Source organism: Arvicanthis niloticus, chromosome 3, assembly GCF_011762505.2.
Source record: "Arvicanthis niloticus isolate mArvNil1 chromosome 3, mArvNil1.pat.X, whole genome shotgun sequence".
NCBI classification, from domain to species: domain Eukaryota; kingdom Metazoa; phylum Chordata; class Mammalia; order Rodentia; family Muridae; genus Arvicanthis; species Arvicanthis niloticus.
In genome coordinates this window covers 134,067,220-134,087,235 of record NC_047660.1, presented here as the reverse complement: position 1 = coordinate 134,087,235, position 20,016 = coordinate 134,067,220, and the positions used below count along the sequence as shown (strand labels likewise).

Here is a 20,016-nt window from a genome sequence, read left to right as displayed (position 1 = left end):
GAAGGCATGGTTCGGAGTTCAATGCAGCTATCAGGAAGTGTGACAGGGTCCAGCTGATCAAGAACAGCAAGAAAATCAGAGCTTTGGTGCCCAGTGATGGCTGCTTATACGTCACCGAGAAAGCAATAATGTTCTGGTTGCTTGACTTGGTCAAAACATGTAGTTGGTGATATTCCTGGAATCCAGTTTAAGGTCGTTAAGCAGCCTGTGCCTCTCATTTGGCTCTGAAAAAAGGGCAAGAAGGAAGGTTATGGTCAGACGTTTTGTGAAGGAAATGCTGTGATAATACATTTTCATATTTAAAAAACTGGAAATGAAGCCAAGAGGGAAGCTGTCTAATAAAGTGCCAGTGGCTTATTTATTTTAAAATCACTCATGAATTTTACCTCAATTTATAAACCATTTTAACCTAAATATCCTGAAGTTAGAAGCTAGTGGCTGTGTGCTACATCATTGGGGGGGTGGAGGGTTGAAGATAAAATCAAAATTAAATTGTGTTTCCAGCCATACACAATGATGCATGGATTTAATCCAGAGGTCCAGCCTGGTCTACTGAGCAAGTTCTACATAGGGAGATGCTGGCTCAAAAAAAAAAAAAAAAAAAAAAAAAAAAAGTTTCTATCATTTGTCTAGGAGCCTTGTAGAAATTTACATGCATGATTCTGCATTTTTTGAGTGTCAATTCATATTGGGAAAAAGAAGTTAAGATCATGGCCCAGGGTGGCAAGTGGAGTTGATGTTTCTCTCTGCTAGAGAAAGTTAAAGGATTTGAAATGGATGTAATGAGCAAGCCTCTTAGCATCAGGATAGTTTTACGATGACTAGAGAGGACAAAGTTTGATGCAAGCACCAACTTTTGACTCTTTAATTATTTCTGTAATAAAAGTAAGAGAAAGTTATGGAATGTGGCATGGTTCCTATAAATGTATATATACTATTGATGTATTGCTAATCTTTCATATAGAAAACACCCCCTCTTTCAGTTTATTATACAGTATATGGTATTTGACATTTTGGTGGTAGGAATGTCCAACCTTTTGATACAGCAACATGACTCTTGTTATTTACAAATGTGTTAGACTACACTTATAGGTATCCAAGAATACACGTAGCCTATAAGATGAAGGCTGTGTAAGCTGAATAATAGCTGCATCAGATTATGTGAACTGAAGCTATACAGCAGGCTTCAAATCCAGGCCCTGCCACCTATTAGTGAAGCTTGCTGGGCCTCATTGTTCTTATTTGTAATGTGGACAGAATAGCAGGCATGCTGCGATTAATGAGAATTAATACATGTAAAAGTTCTGAAGTATTGCTTGGTGTAGTGGGAGCTCAATAAAGGTTTTCCTTTTCTTTTGTATACTCTCAACTAGGAGATTGAATCCACGTCTATTTCTACATGTGTGTCTTGCTAGAGACCAAACCCAAGGTCTCAAATACAGTAGTCAAATGCTCTACCACGGTGCTAGCTATATGGCAGCCCTCAAAAGATAGCACCTGTTTTTGTTTCTAATCAGTTAAATTCAGTCTCTTAAGTGACTATTTAGAGCAGTGGTTCTCAACCTGTGGGTCTTGACCCTAGCTCCAATCAGTGGTCTGAAGAGTATTTAATTTTCAAAAGAGATTTAATTTTATTTTTATTTGTGTATATGTATGTGTCCCTCCAGTGTGTGTATGTATGTATGTGCATGGATATAAATGTGTATGAGCCTTTATCTGTGGAGACTAGAAGAGGTCATTGGAGCCCTGGAGTTAGAGTTAAAGTTGGAAGGGTTGTGAGCCACTTCCTTGCGTTTACTTTTTTAAGGCAGTTTTCCTTGGTCAGGACCATGTGGCTGTGATACGAGCTCTCTCCCCAGTTGTGATTTTATTATCTGCAGCTTGAAACTTGCCAGATCTCTGCAGACTGAGGTTCTGATTGTCATTGCTAAGTATCTTTTACCCTTCATTTAACAGATCACCATTCAGGATTTTGAAGGTCACTGACCCTGATGGTGGTGGTGAGCCATGGCTGCCGATGATAAAGTTGCTATCCTAACGGATGATGAAGAGGAGCAGAAGAGAAAATATGTTCTTGCTGATCCCTTCAACGGCATCTGCAGGGAACCAGAACCACCTTCTAACGAAACTCCCTCTTCCACAGAGACTTCCGCCATTCCCGAGGAAGAAATAGACTGGATAGAGAAACACTGTGTGAAAATCAACAATGACCTTCTCATCTCCAAGGTGTTTTATTTTTTCTTTTACTCCGCCTATGGCTCTCTTTACCCCCTCCTACCTGTGTATTATAAACAGCTGGGAATGTCACCTAGCCAGAGCGGACTGTTGGTGGGCATTCGTTACTTCATTGAATTCTGCAGTGCTCCCTTCTGGGGTGTAGTTGCAGATCGTTTCAAAAAGGGCAAAATTGTCCTCCTCTTTTCGCTTTTGTGTTGGGTTTTGTTCAACCTGGGCATTGGATTTGTCAAACCTGCTACCTTGAGATGTATACCAAAGATCCCCCCAACAGCTCACCCGACCAATGTAAGTCACCCAGTAACCATCCTGCCAATGAACTCCTCCACTGTCGCTTTCTTTACCACACCACCAAAATCACGTGAGAAAAGGAACCTGCCATTGTCTGGAACAGGGTCCAATATCTCGGTCATAGATCTCTTGTCAACAGCATTGACTTTGACCAGTGAACCCACACTACGGCCCCAGACAGAGGGAATTACCCACCATGTTATAGACTTGATTTTGAACACAAGCACAGTGACTCTGCCCCCCACAGGAAATGTCACCAGGGAGACAACCATTGCTGTGGTCACCACCACCAAATCTTTACCATCTGATCAAGTCACCCTTGTTTATGACCAACAGGAAGTTGAGGCGATATTCTTGGTTATCTTGGTGGTTGTCATAATAGGAGAATTTTTCAGTGCCTCTTCTGTCACGATTGTAGACACGGTAACCCTCCAGTACCTGGGAAAACACCGAGACCGCTATGGGCTACAGCGTATGTGGGGCTCCCTGGGCTGGGGCCTGGCCATGCTGTCTGTGGGCATTGGGATTGACTACACTCATATAGATGTACTCATTGATGGGAAAGGGTGTAAGCCTCCCGAGTACCGGAACTACCAGATCGTCTTCATTGTCTTTGGAGTTCTCATGACCATGGCCCTGATCGTTGCCACTCAGTTCCGGTTCCGCTACAACCACTTCAACAATAGTGATGGTAAAGGGAAAGAGGTGGAGATCCCACAGGTGGAAAGAGACAACTCCACAGAGTCCTCCGAAGAGACTCCAACTGCCGCGACTCACTCACAGGCCTTCAACTTCTGGGACTTGATAAAGCTGCTGTGCAGTGTGCAGTATGGCTCGGTGCTGTTTGTGGCCTGGTTCATGGGCTTTGGATACGGCTTTGTGTTCACCTTTCTCTACTGGCATCTGGAAGACCTGAATGGCACTACAACCCTCTTTGGGGTCTGTTCAGTCCTGAGTCATGTGTCTGAGTTGACCGCTTACTTCTTCAGCCACAAGCTTATTGAGTTGATTGGCCATATCAGGTATGAGAATGCTTACTGTTGGCTGCTTCTTGGCAACTGAACTTTTCTACTTCCAAGTGTAGCTTCTTAAGAGTGGTATGCTTTGGGTGGACCTATGTTGGAGTGGAGCTTTCTGCTACTCCTCCTCCTCCTCCAAACAGAAATAAAAGGGAGTAAGACACGGGCTTAGCTGGATTATCTAAGAGATACAAACAGGAGGCTGTAATAACTCCCATACCCCCGAAAGACATATAGGTATGAGGTTGTGTATTAAGGGGCTCTGACAACTAGTATTTCCAAGTATCAGTGTAGTGAACTCTGTTACTCCCTGAAGCTCAGGGGCTTATCTGTCTGTGGCACTTATGAAGGATGGTTTTAGTGGATAATAATTGTCTTTCTCCAGCCTTTACACAGTTTCAGATACCTACTAATAGTGTACAGCTAGGGACTGGGGCATATAAGCAATGCCAGAGGCTGGGCATGTAGCTCAGCGACAGAGCCCTTGTGAATGTGAGTTTTGATCCCCAGAACTGCCAGGAAAATAAAAAAGAAAGAAAGGGAGAAAAATATAACTGTTATATTCAATAAAATTGTGACGTAACATACCATAGTCCTCTAATCCATGGTTTTATATGAAAAAGATTCTCATGTAACATTTCCACTGATTTAACTTAGTTTTTGAAGTTTTATGTGTCTTCATGACCTGAAGTTTCTTATGTTATCCTTTTAGTTAAAATAAAATAGACAACTGCCTACCTTTTCTGTAGTGTAGTCTTTACCATTAGCAACTTGTAAAGAAGATCAAAAAGTACCTGGCTCTAAAGTCTTTCTAGCTCTAAAATGGGGAGTGAGCTACACTTAACACTTATGCTATAGAAAAGTGCGACAGATCTGTCCATAAACTACTAAGTTGATCTCACTGAACAGCGGTGTGTTGTGTGTCTGTGATACTCCTTAGATCTGTGTTGCCATAGGGCATTTTGCAGGCATCACAGTGGGAAGGCTTGGAAAACAGTGAAGTTTATTCATTTTAAGAAGAGAATGTTTTCTAATTTAAAGTTCCAATGAGAATCACACTTTCCCATAAGTCATTGTGAAGAGTCTTTCTTTTGTGGTTTTCTTCGTGAGGTTATGCCCTGTTCATTTTCTTGCTCATATCTTTGATTGTGTGCTGTCACTAAAAGCCAGGCAGCGTATGGATGGTTCCCAGAATTTGAGCTCAGAATTTTTATATATATATATATATATATATATATATATATATATATATATATATATATTTTTTTTTTTTTTTTTCAAATAGGCCCTCCTTATATCTAAAAAAAAAAGACACCTTCTGGGTATATGAAAAAATATTTTTCTTTTTTTGTTTTTTTTGTTTATTTATTTTCTAGTACTGGGGATTGAGCCCAGGGTCCCATGCATGCTGGGTAAGCACTCAGCCACTGAGCTATCTTCCCAGGCCTTAGATACATACCTTCCATAACAAAATCATAGTCAATTCACTGCCCTGTTTGGCAATTCAATGAGCTTACCCTTGTAGTCTTCCTTTCTAAGCAGTAGCAATAACTACTTAGAAATCTACAGTTCACATAAACTTATTTCCCTGTTTTATGCTTATATGTATGTATATGTAAACTTCTCCCTTTTCCTGTTTAGTGATGTGATCAAGAAGGGGGTTCTTGTGGTTCCATAGTTGCTCTCAAGAGAGCTTTGAGGATTCCATCAATGTGAGGTTATTCTCCCATTTTGCTTTTAAATTCTGTCCATTAAAATATTAATTAGACTCTTGAGGGATAGCTGAGTTGGTTAAAATGTTTTCTATGCAAGCACAAGCACCTGAGTCTGAATTCCTAGACTCCACATGTAATCTGGATGTGGTAGTGTGGTAGTGTGTCTGAAATTCCAGCACTCTGGCGGAGGTGGGAGGAGGGGTGAGCTCACAGGCTAGCTTAGTCTCTCATACACAGCACAGAAACAGCAGAGAGACCCCGACTCAAACAAGGCAGATCCTCTGACTTCACACACATGCCTGTCATATGTGCATCTGCAGTCACAAACATGACCATTCATGTACAGTCACACACATCATACACATACAACATACAAAACATGTTACTAATTACAAAATTCTAATAGTTACAATAAGATTAAGCCCACACTTGTACTCAGAGACAGAGGGCTGTTTCTCTGGGTATCAACTTTGAGAGCCCAGTCAGGACGGTTGTTGAGCCGTGGGAGTTGAAATGTGTAAAGATGATCACTCAAGTTTTTGTTGGAAAAATATCAGTACATGAAAAAGCCTAGAGAAGTACTTTCTAAGAATTTTAAACTTTATACAAATTCATAAATCTCCTGGAGTATTTCTGTGCATTTTGTTGTTATTTGGTTCCTATTGAGAATTTTCGGAGTTAACAATAATGTAAAAATTTGAAAATAGATAGTTGCAACTATGACTTCATAAAAAAATTGTGCATGTGTGTATGGTATGTGTGTGTATATGCATACATGTGGAGACTATATTAGGTGCCATCCACCTTGTTTTCCTTTTCCTTTCTTTTTCTCTTTACTTTTGGGGATGGGTGTGGGGCTTGGGGTAAGATATCACTGGGTAGCTCTGGCTGATTTAGAAGCCTTTATGTAGACCAGGCTGGCCTCAAACTCACATAAATTCACCTGTCTTTCCCTCCTGAGTGATGGGGTTAAAGGAGCCAGCCACCATGCCTGGCTCTCCTTGTTTTTCTTAAAACAGGATCTGTCTCTAGTCTGGGATTTGCCAATTAGTCCAGCAGGCCAGAGAGCCCAGGAATCTGTCTGTCCTTCTCTCCCCAGTCCTGGGATACAAGCACGTGCTGCTGTGCCTGGTTGTTTACATGGGTTCTGGGTATTGAACACGGGTCCTCATTCTTGGAAAGCGAGTATTTCATGATGATTAATCTTTCTCACCAGTCTACTGTTTTCACAGATTGTTTAGGTAGCTTCACAATGAAGACAATTTCACAGGAAAACATAGTTTTAAAAAACTGTCTATCTAGTTTTGAACCATTCAGTAATTAAACAGTTCCACAATTGTACACAGTGTTTCAAGGAAAAATTCAACAGTCTAACATACAGAGGCACAGAATAAATAGTCTCTGATTGTGGCCTTGGAGTTTGTCCTTCTTTGTAAGGTAACTTTGCCAGGCAAATATGATTCTTAATGTTTGCACTAAAAAGTCTTTTTTATTTGAAGTCATAAGACTTTGGAATTTACTGCAAGTATATTTCTAGCCCTGTTTATGTCAGGATGGTTTACTGGAGTTCTAAAGATAGCATAAGAGCATCTTTATCTGATGAACACTTAAAGACTGATGAGTAGGTTGTGACTGAAAATAAATCCCACTAAGTCATTGTAAATTTATAAGCCATCATTACTCAGTATGTGGCTACCACCTATGTTATTCTAGTTAAATTTATTTTCATTTAGGGGCTCTATGAAAATTCACTCAATCACTTTGTCCCAAAATTCTCATATTTAAGGTCAGTTCTGGCATGCAATATTAGAGGGAAGAAAATATTACCCACTGTTTTCTATGTATTAGATACTTATGTATGTACTTAATACTAGCTATGTACCATGGGCTAGCCAGATAGTTTGACAAAGATGACACAGGCAACAAGAGGAGCTCCAGGCATCCAGAGGGAAAGACTGCAGGAAGACCCAGGACAGGTAGGAAGTGCAGAGCTGCACCTCACTGAGGATTTTGGAAAGAATACACACCACAGTATACTCATTGGAGGAACACTGAGCCTAGAAGAGGGAGACATACCATCTCTATATGTGTCTACATTTGCTTGTTTGCTTCTCATACTTTTCCTTGTTTCTACCCATCTCTTGCTTCTGGACCTGACGCCTCTGCAGAGCACTGATTCCCAAGGCTGTGCTTCCTGGGGTCTGCCACCCTGTCTTCTTCAGAGATCAGCGAATGTATTGGTTCTTCACCAGCAGACTTCTAAGAGGGCTGTTACAGTTCCCCATACCCAGGCTGTGTCTAGATCAGTGACATCAGACGCCAGTGTGTATTTTCCAAAGTCCCTAGAGGGTTTCACTCTGCAGCCAAAGTTAAGAAATGCTGGACTAATTAGATGCATGGCTGACAGGAAGTCCGGAAAGATCCAGATTTTTTTTTTCCTTCCCGGAATGTGTAGCATGGCCTATACCTTTCTAACCTTTGCACTATATTCCTTAATCCTTCTAAGTGGTCCTTTCCTTGCCTGCAGGACTTCTCACACATACCTGTGGTAATTGGTACTCAGGAAAACTGGCCTTGTAGTAGGTCATTCCACTGCTTTTCTCTGGCTGGAAAAGACAAAGCCTATTGAAGGTTAAACTTATGCTGGCACGAGCAATGTGACCTTTCTTTGGTGGCAGATGGGAATCGTAGCAAGGTTCAATGCAAGCAAGGTCTCATTTTTCACATGAGATGGCCACTACACTACAGAGTGTGGCCTACAGCCAACTCTGAAGTTGGGGCCTACGGAGAACATTCTTAAAGAGTCCCTGTGGGAGGCAGTAACTGTTTGAACTGCAGAAGTAGCAGCAGAAATGGACACTTTGGGAAGGTGAAGCTGATGAACTGGATCAGTAAGTGGGAGGTTACAGACCCTGATGTGTCCAGGTAGGGTGTGGTAATAGGAAATCCAGAACAGAGAGAGTTGAAGAAAAGGGGAAAACATAATGACCTAGATTTAGTGTTGGGTTTAATTTGGAGTTGGAATATGCTACAGGGAACTGTCAGACACACAGTTAACTATTCTAAACTTGGGCGTGAAGATTTGAGACACTTTAAATCACAAGCATAGATAAGATTGCTAAGGAAATCTTACAGGCTAAAAAAGGTAGTGGGCTGTGGAAAATCAATTACAGTTCTCTCCAAGATAGCATAGCAAGTCCCTGATGGTGTTGAAATATTGGTCTGTGACTTCCGGCTTCAAGTAATTCCCTGTATGCTGAAAGCACGCAGTGTTTTAGGGATGTGCTATGGACTTTATGTAGCTAGTTTTCCACATCTGGCTTCAGAAGGAGTTGACTTTCAAACATCCTCCCATATCACTGTGAGGGCCAGTGGCCTGGTTTATGAAAGGCTGCTTCATAGCAGATGCTAGCACAAGCTGAGCTAGGTAGCCCATCTCAACCCAGAGCTGCCACTTGACAGTACTCGGCAAGTTAGGGAGCTTTCATGTCTGTTATGTCCTCTGCTGATGGGCATGGTGCCTGCCTATTGAGCATGGCTTATGGCGGCTACATGGAACATGGCAGTTTCTCATTGTAGTGACTGGTACATTGAAGGGGTCAGCTAATGTTTAATTGTTTAGTTAAGTTTCTTGTAGCTGCATGACCCATTGGATCTAGTAAAAGTGCAGGTAACAATAGAACATCACTAGTGTGTGGATCAGCAAGCTGCCAGGTCAAGGTGCACAGGGTCTCCCAAACAGCTGACATCTTCCTCAAACATCTTGGTCAAATCAAGATTTTTTTTTTCTATCAATTTATAGTGATTGTAGATTGTCAGATGAAATGGTATTATACTGAACTGGTTGAATAGTAACTGACAAAGCCGAGAGAGAGAGAGAGAGAGAGAGAGAGAGAGAGAGAGAGAGAGAGAGAGAGAGAGAGAGAGAACAGAAGACAACTACTTCAGGTTTCCTTCCTCAGATGCCATTCACTTTGTAGGGAAGACAGGTTCTCTCTCTGCCCTTGACTTTTCCAGTAGGGTAGACCAGCTGGCCAGTGAGCCCCAAGGAGCTAGTTGTCTCTACCTCTCCAGCACCCAGGATTACAAGAACATGCTACCACACCTTATATTGGTTTGGGGTTCAAACTCAGCAAGGACATTGACAACTAAATTATCTTCCCAGCCTAGAATTTTAAATCCTTATAAAACATGAGATGGTCTTAGAAATCAGTCCAGTCTAATTAAAATTAATTAGTTCCAAATAAGCAAGTACCTTTACCTTTGGTGAGTTGATGGAGTCTAGCTAGCTAAGTAAAATAAAGCATACTAACTTGGCAATGGGAAAGTCATGCCTTGTTTCCTCCGCCTGAGCTGTTGGAGTAGTTGACTGTTCTTCATCGTCACACAGAAGGCAGGGATACAGTGTGGTCAGAGCTGCAGTCTTGCTTCCGGTGTCAGTGTCAGTGTAGAGAATGTGAAATGATGACTGGTCTGTTGTAGGAATTAGGTGTTTACCTCCAAGATCTGAGCAGGTGGATTGCAGTCAAAATGACCGTGTCCTTTGCCTTCTGTGTAAAGGAGACCATCATCACCCTGGAAGCCTCTATTTTGCAGTGCTCGGTTTTGTTATTGCTTGTCATACTTTTTCATTTGTGCCATGAAAAAAGTATGGTGAAGCACTGCAGAGGTGAAATGTTCTGGCCAGCCAGCCAAACACTTGTATTGAATGTTTACATCAGTGTGTGCTTTTAACAGTTATAGTATTGAAGAATTGGTGTGTGGCGAGCAGCCCAGTTCTTCCAGAGGCAGTTTCATAAAGACTGTGATTTTGTGCGGTTCTGAATTCTGTTTCTTCAGTTATTAAATTCCAAGCTCTTCATGACATTATTTTGCCCATTTTACACTATATTTAGATATATTAATTCTCACATGCTAAGATTAACTAGATTGAGATAAAATCATTCAGATCCCTCATTTAAAGACTTTGCCTGGCAGCTTTGGCCTTGGAGCCTGTGCGGGCTTCCATCCTGTGTCAGGTCCGTACCTAACTAGACAGTGCTGGGTGTGCTGGGTGTGCTGGGTGTGCTGGGTGTGCTGGGTGTGCTGGGTGTGCTGGGTGTGCTGGGTGTGCTGTTGGGTGTGCTGCTGTGTGTTCCGTGCGTGCTGCTGGGTGTGTTGAGCTGCAGTTTTATTTAACTATAAGTCTGGATGGCAGTAATTACAGAGGAATTAGTGGGAATTTCATAAGCATTCATGTACATCACTTAGTGTGGGTCGGGTAGAGAGCGAAGATGGGGGAAAGAGACGGGTCTGCTGTTACTAGCTGTAATACTTGAGTGTGAGGTTTTTAAATTTTTAAAATTTAAAAAATAATATTATTGTGTGTGTGTTCACATGATGTTTCTGCATGGGCTACGTTGTGTGTGTGTGTGTGTGTGTGTGTATCAGTGTGTATCAGATAAAACCTCCAGCACACAGTTTTCTTCTTTCACTTTCATTGGGACCCAGGAAGCGAACTCAGGTCACTCAACCTGCCCAGCTCGTACCTGCTGGGCCATCGGCTATCCTAAGTAACTTATTTTCAATTTGTCAGAGTAGTAAGGAAAATACAGGAATCACACAGTTTGCATACTACAAAGTAGACTCGAATACGATTAGTTCTAGGCTCTCTGCTTACTCATTTAGTGTGGGGCTGCGTGTGACTACCACGACCCATGTGTGGAGGGAGAGTGGAGTCTGCTTATGGGAGTCAGGTCTTTCCTTCACCATGTAAGCCCTTGAAGTGAAGTGCATGCCCATCAGGTTTGGTGGCATGAGCACCTTGCTGACCCTAGGTGCCTTTTTCCAGGATGCCCTCTTTTACAGAAACAATGGTACATTGTGCCCAGTTTAAAGACAGGGGTGGGGGGCTCTGCCAGACTTTGCTAGCCGGTGCTCCTTAGAGCCACGGGGACAGATCTTGCTGGTTAAAGTGCTTGCTTTGCAAGTATGAGGACTTCCGTTCAGATCCCCAGAAACCATACAAAGCTGGAAAGATAGCACATATCTGTATTCCTGGCATCTCCACAGAGAGATGAAAGGCAGAGTAGGAATCCCTGGAAGCTCCTGGGCCACCCAGCCTGGTGTGTGCAGGTCCAGAGACCCTGTCTTATGGTGAAAGGCAAGGACCAGCACCAAGATTGTCCTCTGATTTCCACACATGCCAACACACACACACGCACGCACGCACACACACACACACACACACACAGAGGACAGTGTTTCATATGGCAATGCAAGCACAATCATACCTACACAATCACACACACAATCACACCACACACAGAAAGGGGGGAGGGAGAGTGGGAGAAAGAGATATGTTCCACCATCATCATGGAACACAAGAATGAGTTCTCAGTTCTCCCAGGGTTGGTGTCCTGACTAGGGTGAGCCTAGTTGCATAAAAGAGAAAGTAATTTATTTCTTGTAGTGACTCACTGCATACAATCATATTTCTATCCCAGTATCTTCACTTAAAAAACCCATTTATAGAGAAAGTTGGGAAAAAGTGATTCTGTTTTCACTATCATTCTTTCAGAGCTGCTCATAGGGAAGGAGTTATGACTACTGCCCCTGACTGACTGTGTGGATCACAGGGAGGTGGTTTTACCAGTTTTTCTTTAAGCCCCAGATTACAGAACTGCTGTTTTCAAAACAGTCTTCTGTTTTAGACGGGAGATAATTTTTCACAGGAGATTTAGAGCATGTATTAAAGACACTATTGTCAGAAAAAAATGATATGTTATCACATATGCTCAAAAGGCATAAACTTGTATATATTTTTTAAAAAAATGTCTTTGTAAATTGAGTTAACCCTACATGCACATGCACAGGCACAGGCACAAACATATGCACACACGCATGCACATGCATACACACACACACACACACACACACACACACACACACACACACACACAAGCATTCTCTAAAAGAGACACTATTTCCAAACAATGTTCAGACTTCTCTTGACCTGTGATAGGTTGAGTGCCTTGTCTGACTTTTTATTTTGGTGATGACCTTCACAGAGCCAGATGAGGCAATTTCCTCTGATGCAGGTAGGAACCCTGTAGACCTCCTAACTCCCTGGCAGAGGATTTCATCCACCAGAGATACAGCCGCAAGTATCTTACTGTGTGGAGTCCTGCAGTTTTAATTGTCACAGTTCCCTCTAATTCCTGAAAAGTTAACAGAAAGGCAGTTCTAACCAATACAAACAATACCAGCTATAAAATTTGACTAGGCAGCTCACCAGGATCTGACATTGAAAGGAAATTTGGCAATGTCAGTGATATTTCCAAAGTCAAGAGGGCAGTGTGATGCATTCTATCTATAAAGAATCCCGTGAGGCATAAACCCAACCAGGGATTTCCAGTGACCAAAGAGAGGCAATCTGTAGCAGTTACTGACTCCAGGGCAGCACAGCTCGACCCTGGGGACTGGAGAGACCAGGGGATCAGTACTTGATTCCTGGGATAAGTGTGTCCCTGGCTCTTTAGCAGCAATGGCTTGTTTCTAACATTGAACTTCAGCGTTCAACAATACAACACAGTAGAAGACTACACTAACTCTAGTTGTAACAGAACCAGAGTTTAGAAGGTCTGAGGTTTAAGAAGCCAGGAATTTTAGGGGATGAGGATATGGTGACTCCCAGTACCTTGCTGGTCTATGTGAGGCACTAAGGAAGATAATACATCTTTCCTCCTGTTGCCAAGAGACCCTTGTTTAATCCAGTCCTGTTTCTGAAGAAACTAAACAGAACACCCCAATCCAATTTTCTGTGCATGTCTGTGTCTCTGTCTGTGACTTACAGACACATATAAAGTTAATAGGTATTTTTACTTATAAAGTATAAAATAATAGTACAACTGGGTGGGTCTGAGATGGAATTATTAAGGAGGTGATAAAATGAGCCAGCTAGCACTTTTCTTATTAGGAAACAAAGTTAGTGACTTCAGAGTTTTAGATTTGTTTTTATCTGTGCAGATGGGTGAGAAAGAGAAGCCAGGTCAGAACAAGTCCATCACCAGTGTCTCTCCTTTGTTAGTTGTGCAAACTGGAGCATTTTGAAATTAAAATAAGAACAACTCTTGGCTGGTTTTGTCTCTCCAAGTCCACTTTGTAATATTTTGCATATTTTGTAAGTGTAGTACATGATGATAGGAATCAAAAAGGAAAGAAATAAAATACAAGACAAATCATTTACATTCTCTTTAGTGCTCTCTCTCTCTCGTGTGTGTTTGTGTGTATGTATGTATACATACATGTGTGTATGTTAGAAGACAAGTTTTTCTGCTGGTCCTCCTCAGTTGCTGTCCAGTTTTTTTGATACAGACTCTCATGGGCCTGGAACTCACCAAGTAAGCCAGGCTTGCTGACCAGTGGTACAGAATTTGCTTGCCTAACTGGAAGTGGGGCCTGCCACTTCTAGTATGTTGTTTTTATAATGGGTTCTGGGGATTCAACTTAGATCATGCTTCCAAGGCTAGCCTTTTAACAGTCAGGCTACTAACCTAGCCCCCTTAGTGTCATTTCTTAAGGCCTTGGGAATATAATATACACATTCAATCTCTGTGATAGCTTGCATACAGCATAATTGTAACTAGCTATTATTGTTTTTATGTGGGTTGGTTTCTGTTTCTCAATTCCTTTTCAATTCTGCCTTCATGTCAATACATATCAGAAAAGCTTCTTGGAGTTATTTCAAGTTTAGAATATCATTACTAAAGTGTATGAAGTAAAGTCTGAAAAAAATATAAGAACTCGTGATTAGAACTCAAAAGGAAGTGATTTGACTCTTATGTCCTTTGAAAGAACATCTTTGCAAAAATATATCTGTATAATATAGCCTAGCCCCCAGGCTGACTTATTAATACGGGTTCACTTGGAACCCAGCATTTATAGCTCACAACAAAAGGCCACTGTTCCAAGAACAAAAAGAAATCCATGGTTTCCAGTTGTTAGCATTGTGTTCTCTTCCACCTTCAGGGTTGATGAGGCACTTGAAGGCTTAAAGAGAACAGGACTGACTTGTTACACTTCCATAGCTGTGAGACTGTCACCTGTTCCTGTTCTCTACATGCCAAGGTGGTAGCCAAGGTGTACTGGACAATGGTGAAGACTGTCCCTACATGTCTCTGTTTACACAATCACAGTGAGACTCATCTAGTAGTGTGTGCTAATCTTAAGCTTGACCTTCCAAGTGACCTAAGAATTACATAAGGTAAAGGAACATCTAGACACACACACACACACACACACACACACACACAAGAAACATGTGGCCAAATTGTATGTTTCCTGTCCTTTTCCTACAGCAAAAAACAGACCAATGACATTCAGTATGATGTCGTCATAAGAAGGAATTGCATGCAAGAGGTGGACTAAACATGTCAGCATAGAAGGCTCCCAAAATACCAAAACAAAATTAAGTGGGAAATGTCTGAATGATATGCTTCGATACATTTATTAGGTTCTAACAATACATAAAATATTAAATGTTTAAAATATCATTTAAATTGATTAAATTTAATATTTTTAAATATTAAAAGTTGAGCATTTTCATGGATAAATGAACATATTTAGAAAAATACTGAATGGAGAGACACAGAATACATTCTAATTGTTATGGGACTTGGATATTTTTTTAAAACAAGATGTAAGGAAGCCGGGCAGTGGTGGCACATGCCTTTAATCCCAGCACTTGGGAGGCAGAGGCAGACAGATTTCTGAGTTCGAGGCCAGCCTGGTCTACAGAATGAGTTCCAGGACAGCCAGGGCTACTCAGAGAAATCCTGTCTTGAAAAAAACCAAAAAACAAACAAACAAACAAACAAACAAACAAACAGACATACAAAAAAGATGTAAGGAAAGGGAAGCAGAGAAAACCCACGCTGTTTGACAAAGTCCTGTCCAAGAAAGAAGGGAAATGGGTCTTAAGTTTCCATTTCTTGGTGCTCAGTATTCTCTGCATTTTCTTTTGTTTGTATTTCCTATTGGAAAAATAGTTTGAATCTTTTGTCTCCTTATATATAACCATTCTACTATTGAAGTCAGTGTAGCCGTGTCTTAAAGAGGTATATCCTTCCAAATACATCGGGTATACACTAGGAAGTTTGTATACTTACTAGGCTTATAACTACATTTGCCCTAAATAGCATGGGCATGAATTATTAAAATGTGCTTCACATTATTACCATAGACTCTGGCTCTATTTTCTTTTATTTAGTAATGAGACTTGGTCATATTTATCTACCTAATTAAGAATTTATGTTCTACGGTGTCCGACAACAACAGCCCAAATCTGAGTAGTATTTACAGTTCTTTTTTATAAAAGGGGGTGGGGTTGTAAGGGTTGTTGAGGATGTGCAGGGACGCGGGTTTGATCTCTAAGCAGGGTAGAGTAAGAACGGGGGTGGGCTAAAGCTCACGTGAGGATATGAAAAAAGCCAAGTAATGTGCAGTCTGAACAGCTGTGTGATTGCTTGATTCCTTTAGTGCCAGTCTACTTCCTATCAGGTGAACCGAAAGCCTAAGTCACCAGTTATATTTCTACATATCCATGGAAATAGTTAAAGAATTGCCATTATATGATTTAGAAGAGAAGAAATCCCTAGAAGCTTTTTTGTTTTGTTTTGTTTTTGTTTTTGTTTTTGTAATCTCTTTCTCTAAAGCCTTTTTAACCTAAGGAAGGAAAAAAGAAACATAATTCATTCTTATTTCTGAACTATTAAATGCTATTCTTTGGTGACTTTTTACTGAAAACCTATCTGAAAGACTCTATAACAGTCGCCAGTTATTAAATCTTTACTTTCCTTGGAAAACAACACGCAGAATGTGGTTCTGGCATTAACAACGGAAGATGAACTTTTGACTATACCCCCTGGTTTTGTGTCTTTGTTCCATGCCCCTGTGTGTTGTGGTTGTCTGTGGAGTTGTGAGTGTGACTGATAGACTGGTGGTCCAGTCCTGGGTTACCTCCACGGCCAGGCTTCCATTCCATTTAGGAAACTGAGAAAGAGTGAAGTAGATCAGCTTAGGCTTCACTCCGGCCACCAATCTAAGCCTTAGATGGTTGGGTAGGTATGGCAGCCGCCATGTTTGCTCTTTCTTGTCTCCATTTTTGTGAGTTTCAAGTTTTTTTGTTGGTGAAACTGGAGCGACAACTGTACCTGAGTCCACTGCATGTTTAAAAGCCAGTGAGTCACGCACAGTATTGACTAAGTGCTCAGCTAGGAACAGGAAACACTATAAGTTCACTCCTTGAGCAAATGTTTATCAACTACACAGTCTTGGCAGGCACTTTTGTAGATGTGGGCAGATATGCAGTGTATAGTATGACAGACGAACAGGCTTCATGGACTACTGTTCTATTGGGGTGGGCAATAAAGAGTAAACATTATTTTAATTTCATGACATGTGAAACATCCCAAATCAGCTAAGGAGAGAGAGTGGGCTTAGTGTGGGCAGGCCAGTGTGTGGGTGTGGGTGCTTCCTCCAAAGAAGTATCGTTCAGAGTCCTGCACATTAAGATGTGAGGGACAAAGAAAATACAGGAGTGTGAATGGCCTAAGTCATAAAGAACAGTAGGTGAGCAAAGCAGGCAGGAGGCCTGGATGGCTCAAGGATCTCAGGAACAGCGACATTGTTCTTCTAAGGAGGATGGAATTTGAGCAGGGGATGACATAAACAGTCTTTTCTTTCTTTGAAAAAAAGTTGATGAATATCTGAATATAAGAACTGATATTAAAAGGATATCTGTGTGCCTGTTGGTGTGTATGTATATGTGTCTGTGCATGTATGTGCGTATGCCTTTAGGGGCCAGCGGGCGACATCTGGTGCTTTGCACTGTCACCTTATCAGCCGAGCAAGGGCCACTCACTGATTGGCTGACTGGTTGGCCAATGAGCATCAAGGATTCTCTGGCCTCTACCCAGCCATGTGAGCTGGGGTTAGAGCTCACAGGAGCACGCTTGAACTTTACACGGGTGCTAGAATCCGAACTCAGGCTTTTGTGGCAGGCGCTTTACTACCAAGCCTTCTCTGCAGCCTCTTTTCTTGTTTTGACTTAATACAAATTATTTGATTTAAGTATTTATGTTGCTATAAATCTAGAATGGTCCATTTTACTTACATCTTTGGACTTCAGAGGAAATATGAGTTGTTCTTTTTTTTTTTTTTTATTGAACTAAAGTCAGTACTTTGTGTGCTCTTAATTCAGTTGACAATTTTTTACTCTATTTTAACAGCATCAAGATTCCTGAAATTCCCTATAATCTAGAGCATAAGCAAAATATCAAAATATGGTAACAATCTCTCATTGCAATTAAATATAATTTTAGGATAAGACAATGTGAATAGTGGTGGCAATAGTGGTGGCTATACTACCATTTACATGCTTATTACATACCAAGTGTTTTGCAGGAATGTGTTAAATGCTTTATCAGCACTTGTTAGGTGTTGCTATGTACACTTTAAGATGAGAGTTGTAATTGTTCATTGTAATTGGTGACACAGCTCATTAATAAATTGACAGTATGTGTGTGTCCAACCCCTGACATTGTGACATCACCTTTTCAACTATGTTGAGGAACTTCACTATTAAATTATAAAAATAAAATTGAAAGGAAGTCTCAGTAACACCTTTAGTAAGTCTGTGGTTGTATGACTTCATGTTGGGGCATCCTGGTGGTTCTGGGCTCCTGGTGGATTATTGGTTGGACATGCTGAAAACCAGCAGACCTCAAAGCCCCACTCTCAACTCTCAATTTATAAGTTAGCATGGCAAGAACCGTATTCCTTTATGGAACCCATTTTTACCCTTTAGTCATCTTTTCCTCTTGGACTGAACAATGTCTAGCCCAACTGTCAAATCTCAGGCACCTTTGAGACAGCTGTGCTGCGGAGGGCTGGGCTATGTCCTCCTATGAACTGACCTGTTGACACTTGATCTGTTATTGGGATGCTGCCTAGAGATGAAGCCTTTCCAGGCTATTAGGGCTTCGGTGAGGTCATAAACACACGGGATTACTGCTTATCAGACGTGTGCGTGTGTGCTCATTTCTTTTCCTGTTTGTTGGTTCCCTTCCTCCCCGACTCTCTCCCTCTCCTCTTCTCCCCCTCCATTCCCTCATCCTCCTACATTTTCTGTCCATTTCTCTCCTTCCCTTTCCCTCCCTCTCCTTCTCTCCTTTTTTCTCTGTCTCATTTCCTGGAATGTAAGGAGACTATAGAGAGGGAGCCTTCTATCAGATAGAGAGTTGTCACCAAACACAACCATGGGTCTCCAGGCCCCAGAACTTAGAAATAAACGTCTGCTTTTTACAACCTAGGTACCTTCTTATGGCAGCCTTGGCTAACCTCTCTGCCTTTACATAGAGGCAGGAAGGAAAGCCTGAACTGTATGTAAAGAGATTTCCAAATACTCTCACAGTAAAGGAACTCATGGCTCAGCATAGCCAAACAGCCAAGGAACGAGTCCAGCAGTGGCAGACCTTTCTTCTGCATGTGTATGCGTTCTAGATGACATGTACATTGGTTTGGCAAACCTACTGTGCAAGCCTAAAACAAACAAACAAACAGACAAACAAACAAACAAACAAACATCAAACCAGATTAGTCCATAATCTCCCCTTGCTTGAGAGAAGAGTGAAACTTCAGCCCAGATCATTTGATCATATTTACACATTATTGTCAGTGTAACCATTATAGATGACAGTATGATTTCATTGCGATTAATCAAATCACTGATAACAACTATGGCTATTTTCTTACTAAGTTATTACTGCTAATTGTATTATTCTGGAGGTGTACGATATTTTTAGAAATCAGTTTAAAATGTAGGCAGAACATGATAACACATACTTGTAAAATGAGATTTTTAAGACAGGGAGAGGTATGTGTATGTGTTGGGGGGAGGGAAAGAGAGACAGAGACAGAGAGAGATTTCCCTAAAAGGTAGATAATGGGAGGAAGGGCTGGGATTAGATTAAGGAGCAGGTTGAGTGCTCTGTGCTGAGTACTCTGTGTTGAGTGCTCTGTGCTGAGTGCTCTGTGTTGAGTGCTCTGTGCTGAGTGTTCTGTGCTGAGCTCTCTGTGCTGAGTGTTCTGTGCTGAGTTCTCTGTGCTGAGTGCTCTGTGCTGAGTACTCTGTGCTGAGTGTTCTGTGCTGAGTGTTCTGTGCGGAGTGCTCTGTGCTGAGTGTTCTGTGCTGAGTACTCTGTGCTGAGTGTTCTGTGCTGAGTACTCTGTGCTGAGTGTTCTGTGCTGAGTGTTCTGTGCTGAGTGCTCTGTACTGAGTGCTCTGTGCTGAGTTCTCTGTGCTGAGTTCTCTGTGCTGAGTGCTCTGTGTTGAGTGCTCTGTGCTGAGTACTCTGTGTTGAGTGCTCTGTGCTGAGTGTTCTGTGTTGAGTGCTCTGCGCTGAGTGCTCTGTACTGAGTGCTCTGTGCTGAGTGTTCTGTGCTGAGTTCTCTGTGCTGAGTGCTCTGTGTTGAGTGCTCTGTGCTGAGTACTCTGTGTTGAGTGCTCTGTGCTGAGTGCTCTGTGTTGAGTGCTCTGTGTTGAGTGCTCTGTGCTGAGTGCTCTGTGCTGAGTGCTCTGTGCTGAGTGCTCTGTGCTGAGTGCTCTGTGCTGAGTGCTCTGTGCTGAGTGCTCTGGTTTGAATGTTCTGTGCTCTCTGTGGCTTGTTCCTACCTCCCTTCTTCTCTCACCAGGTAAGCCTGTCCTTGGTTTCTGT

The 20,016-nt window shown here is 41.7% G+C and overlaps 1 protein-coding gene across 4 annotated transcripts in view; it reads left to right on the top strand.

The window, feature by feature from the left end:
- Nucleotides 1-20,016, top strand: part of Mfsd6 (major facilitator superfamily domain containing 6) — a 65,875-nt gene that overhangs the window by 15,861 nt on the left and 29,998 nt on the right. For all 4 annotated transcript variants that reach the window (XM_034497945.2, XM_034497946.2, XM_034497943.2 and 1 more), the window contains exon 2: nucleotides 1,957-3,548. In XM_034497945.2, the coding sequence (XP_034353836.1) occupies nucleotides 2,008-3,548 (1,541 nt within the window). In that variant the 5' untranslated portion in view covers nucleotides 1,957-2,007. The remainder of the gene's footprint in view (nucleotides 1-1,956; nucleotides 3,549-20,016) is intronic.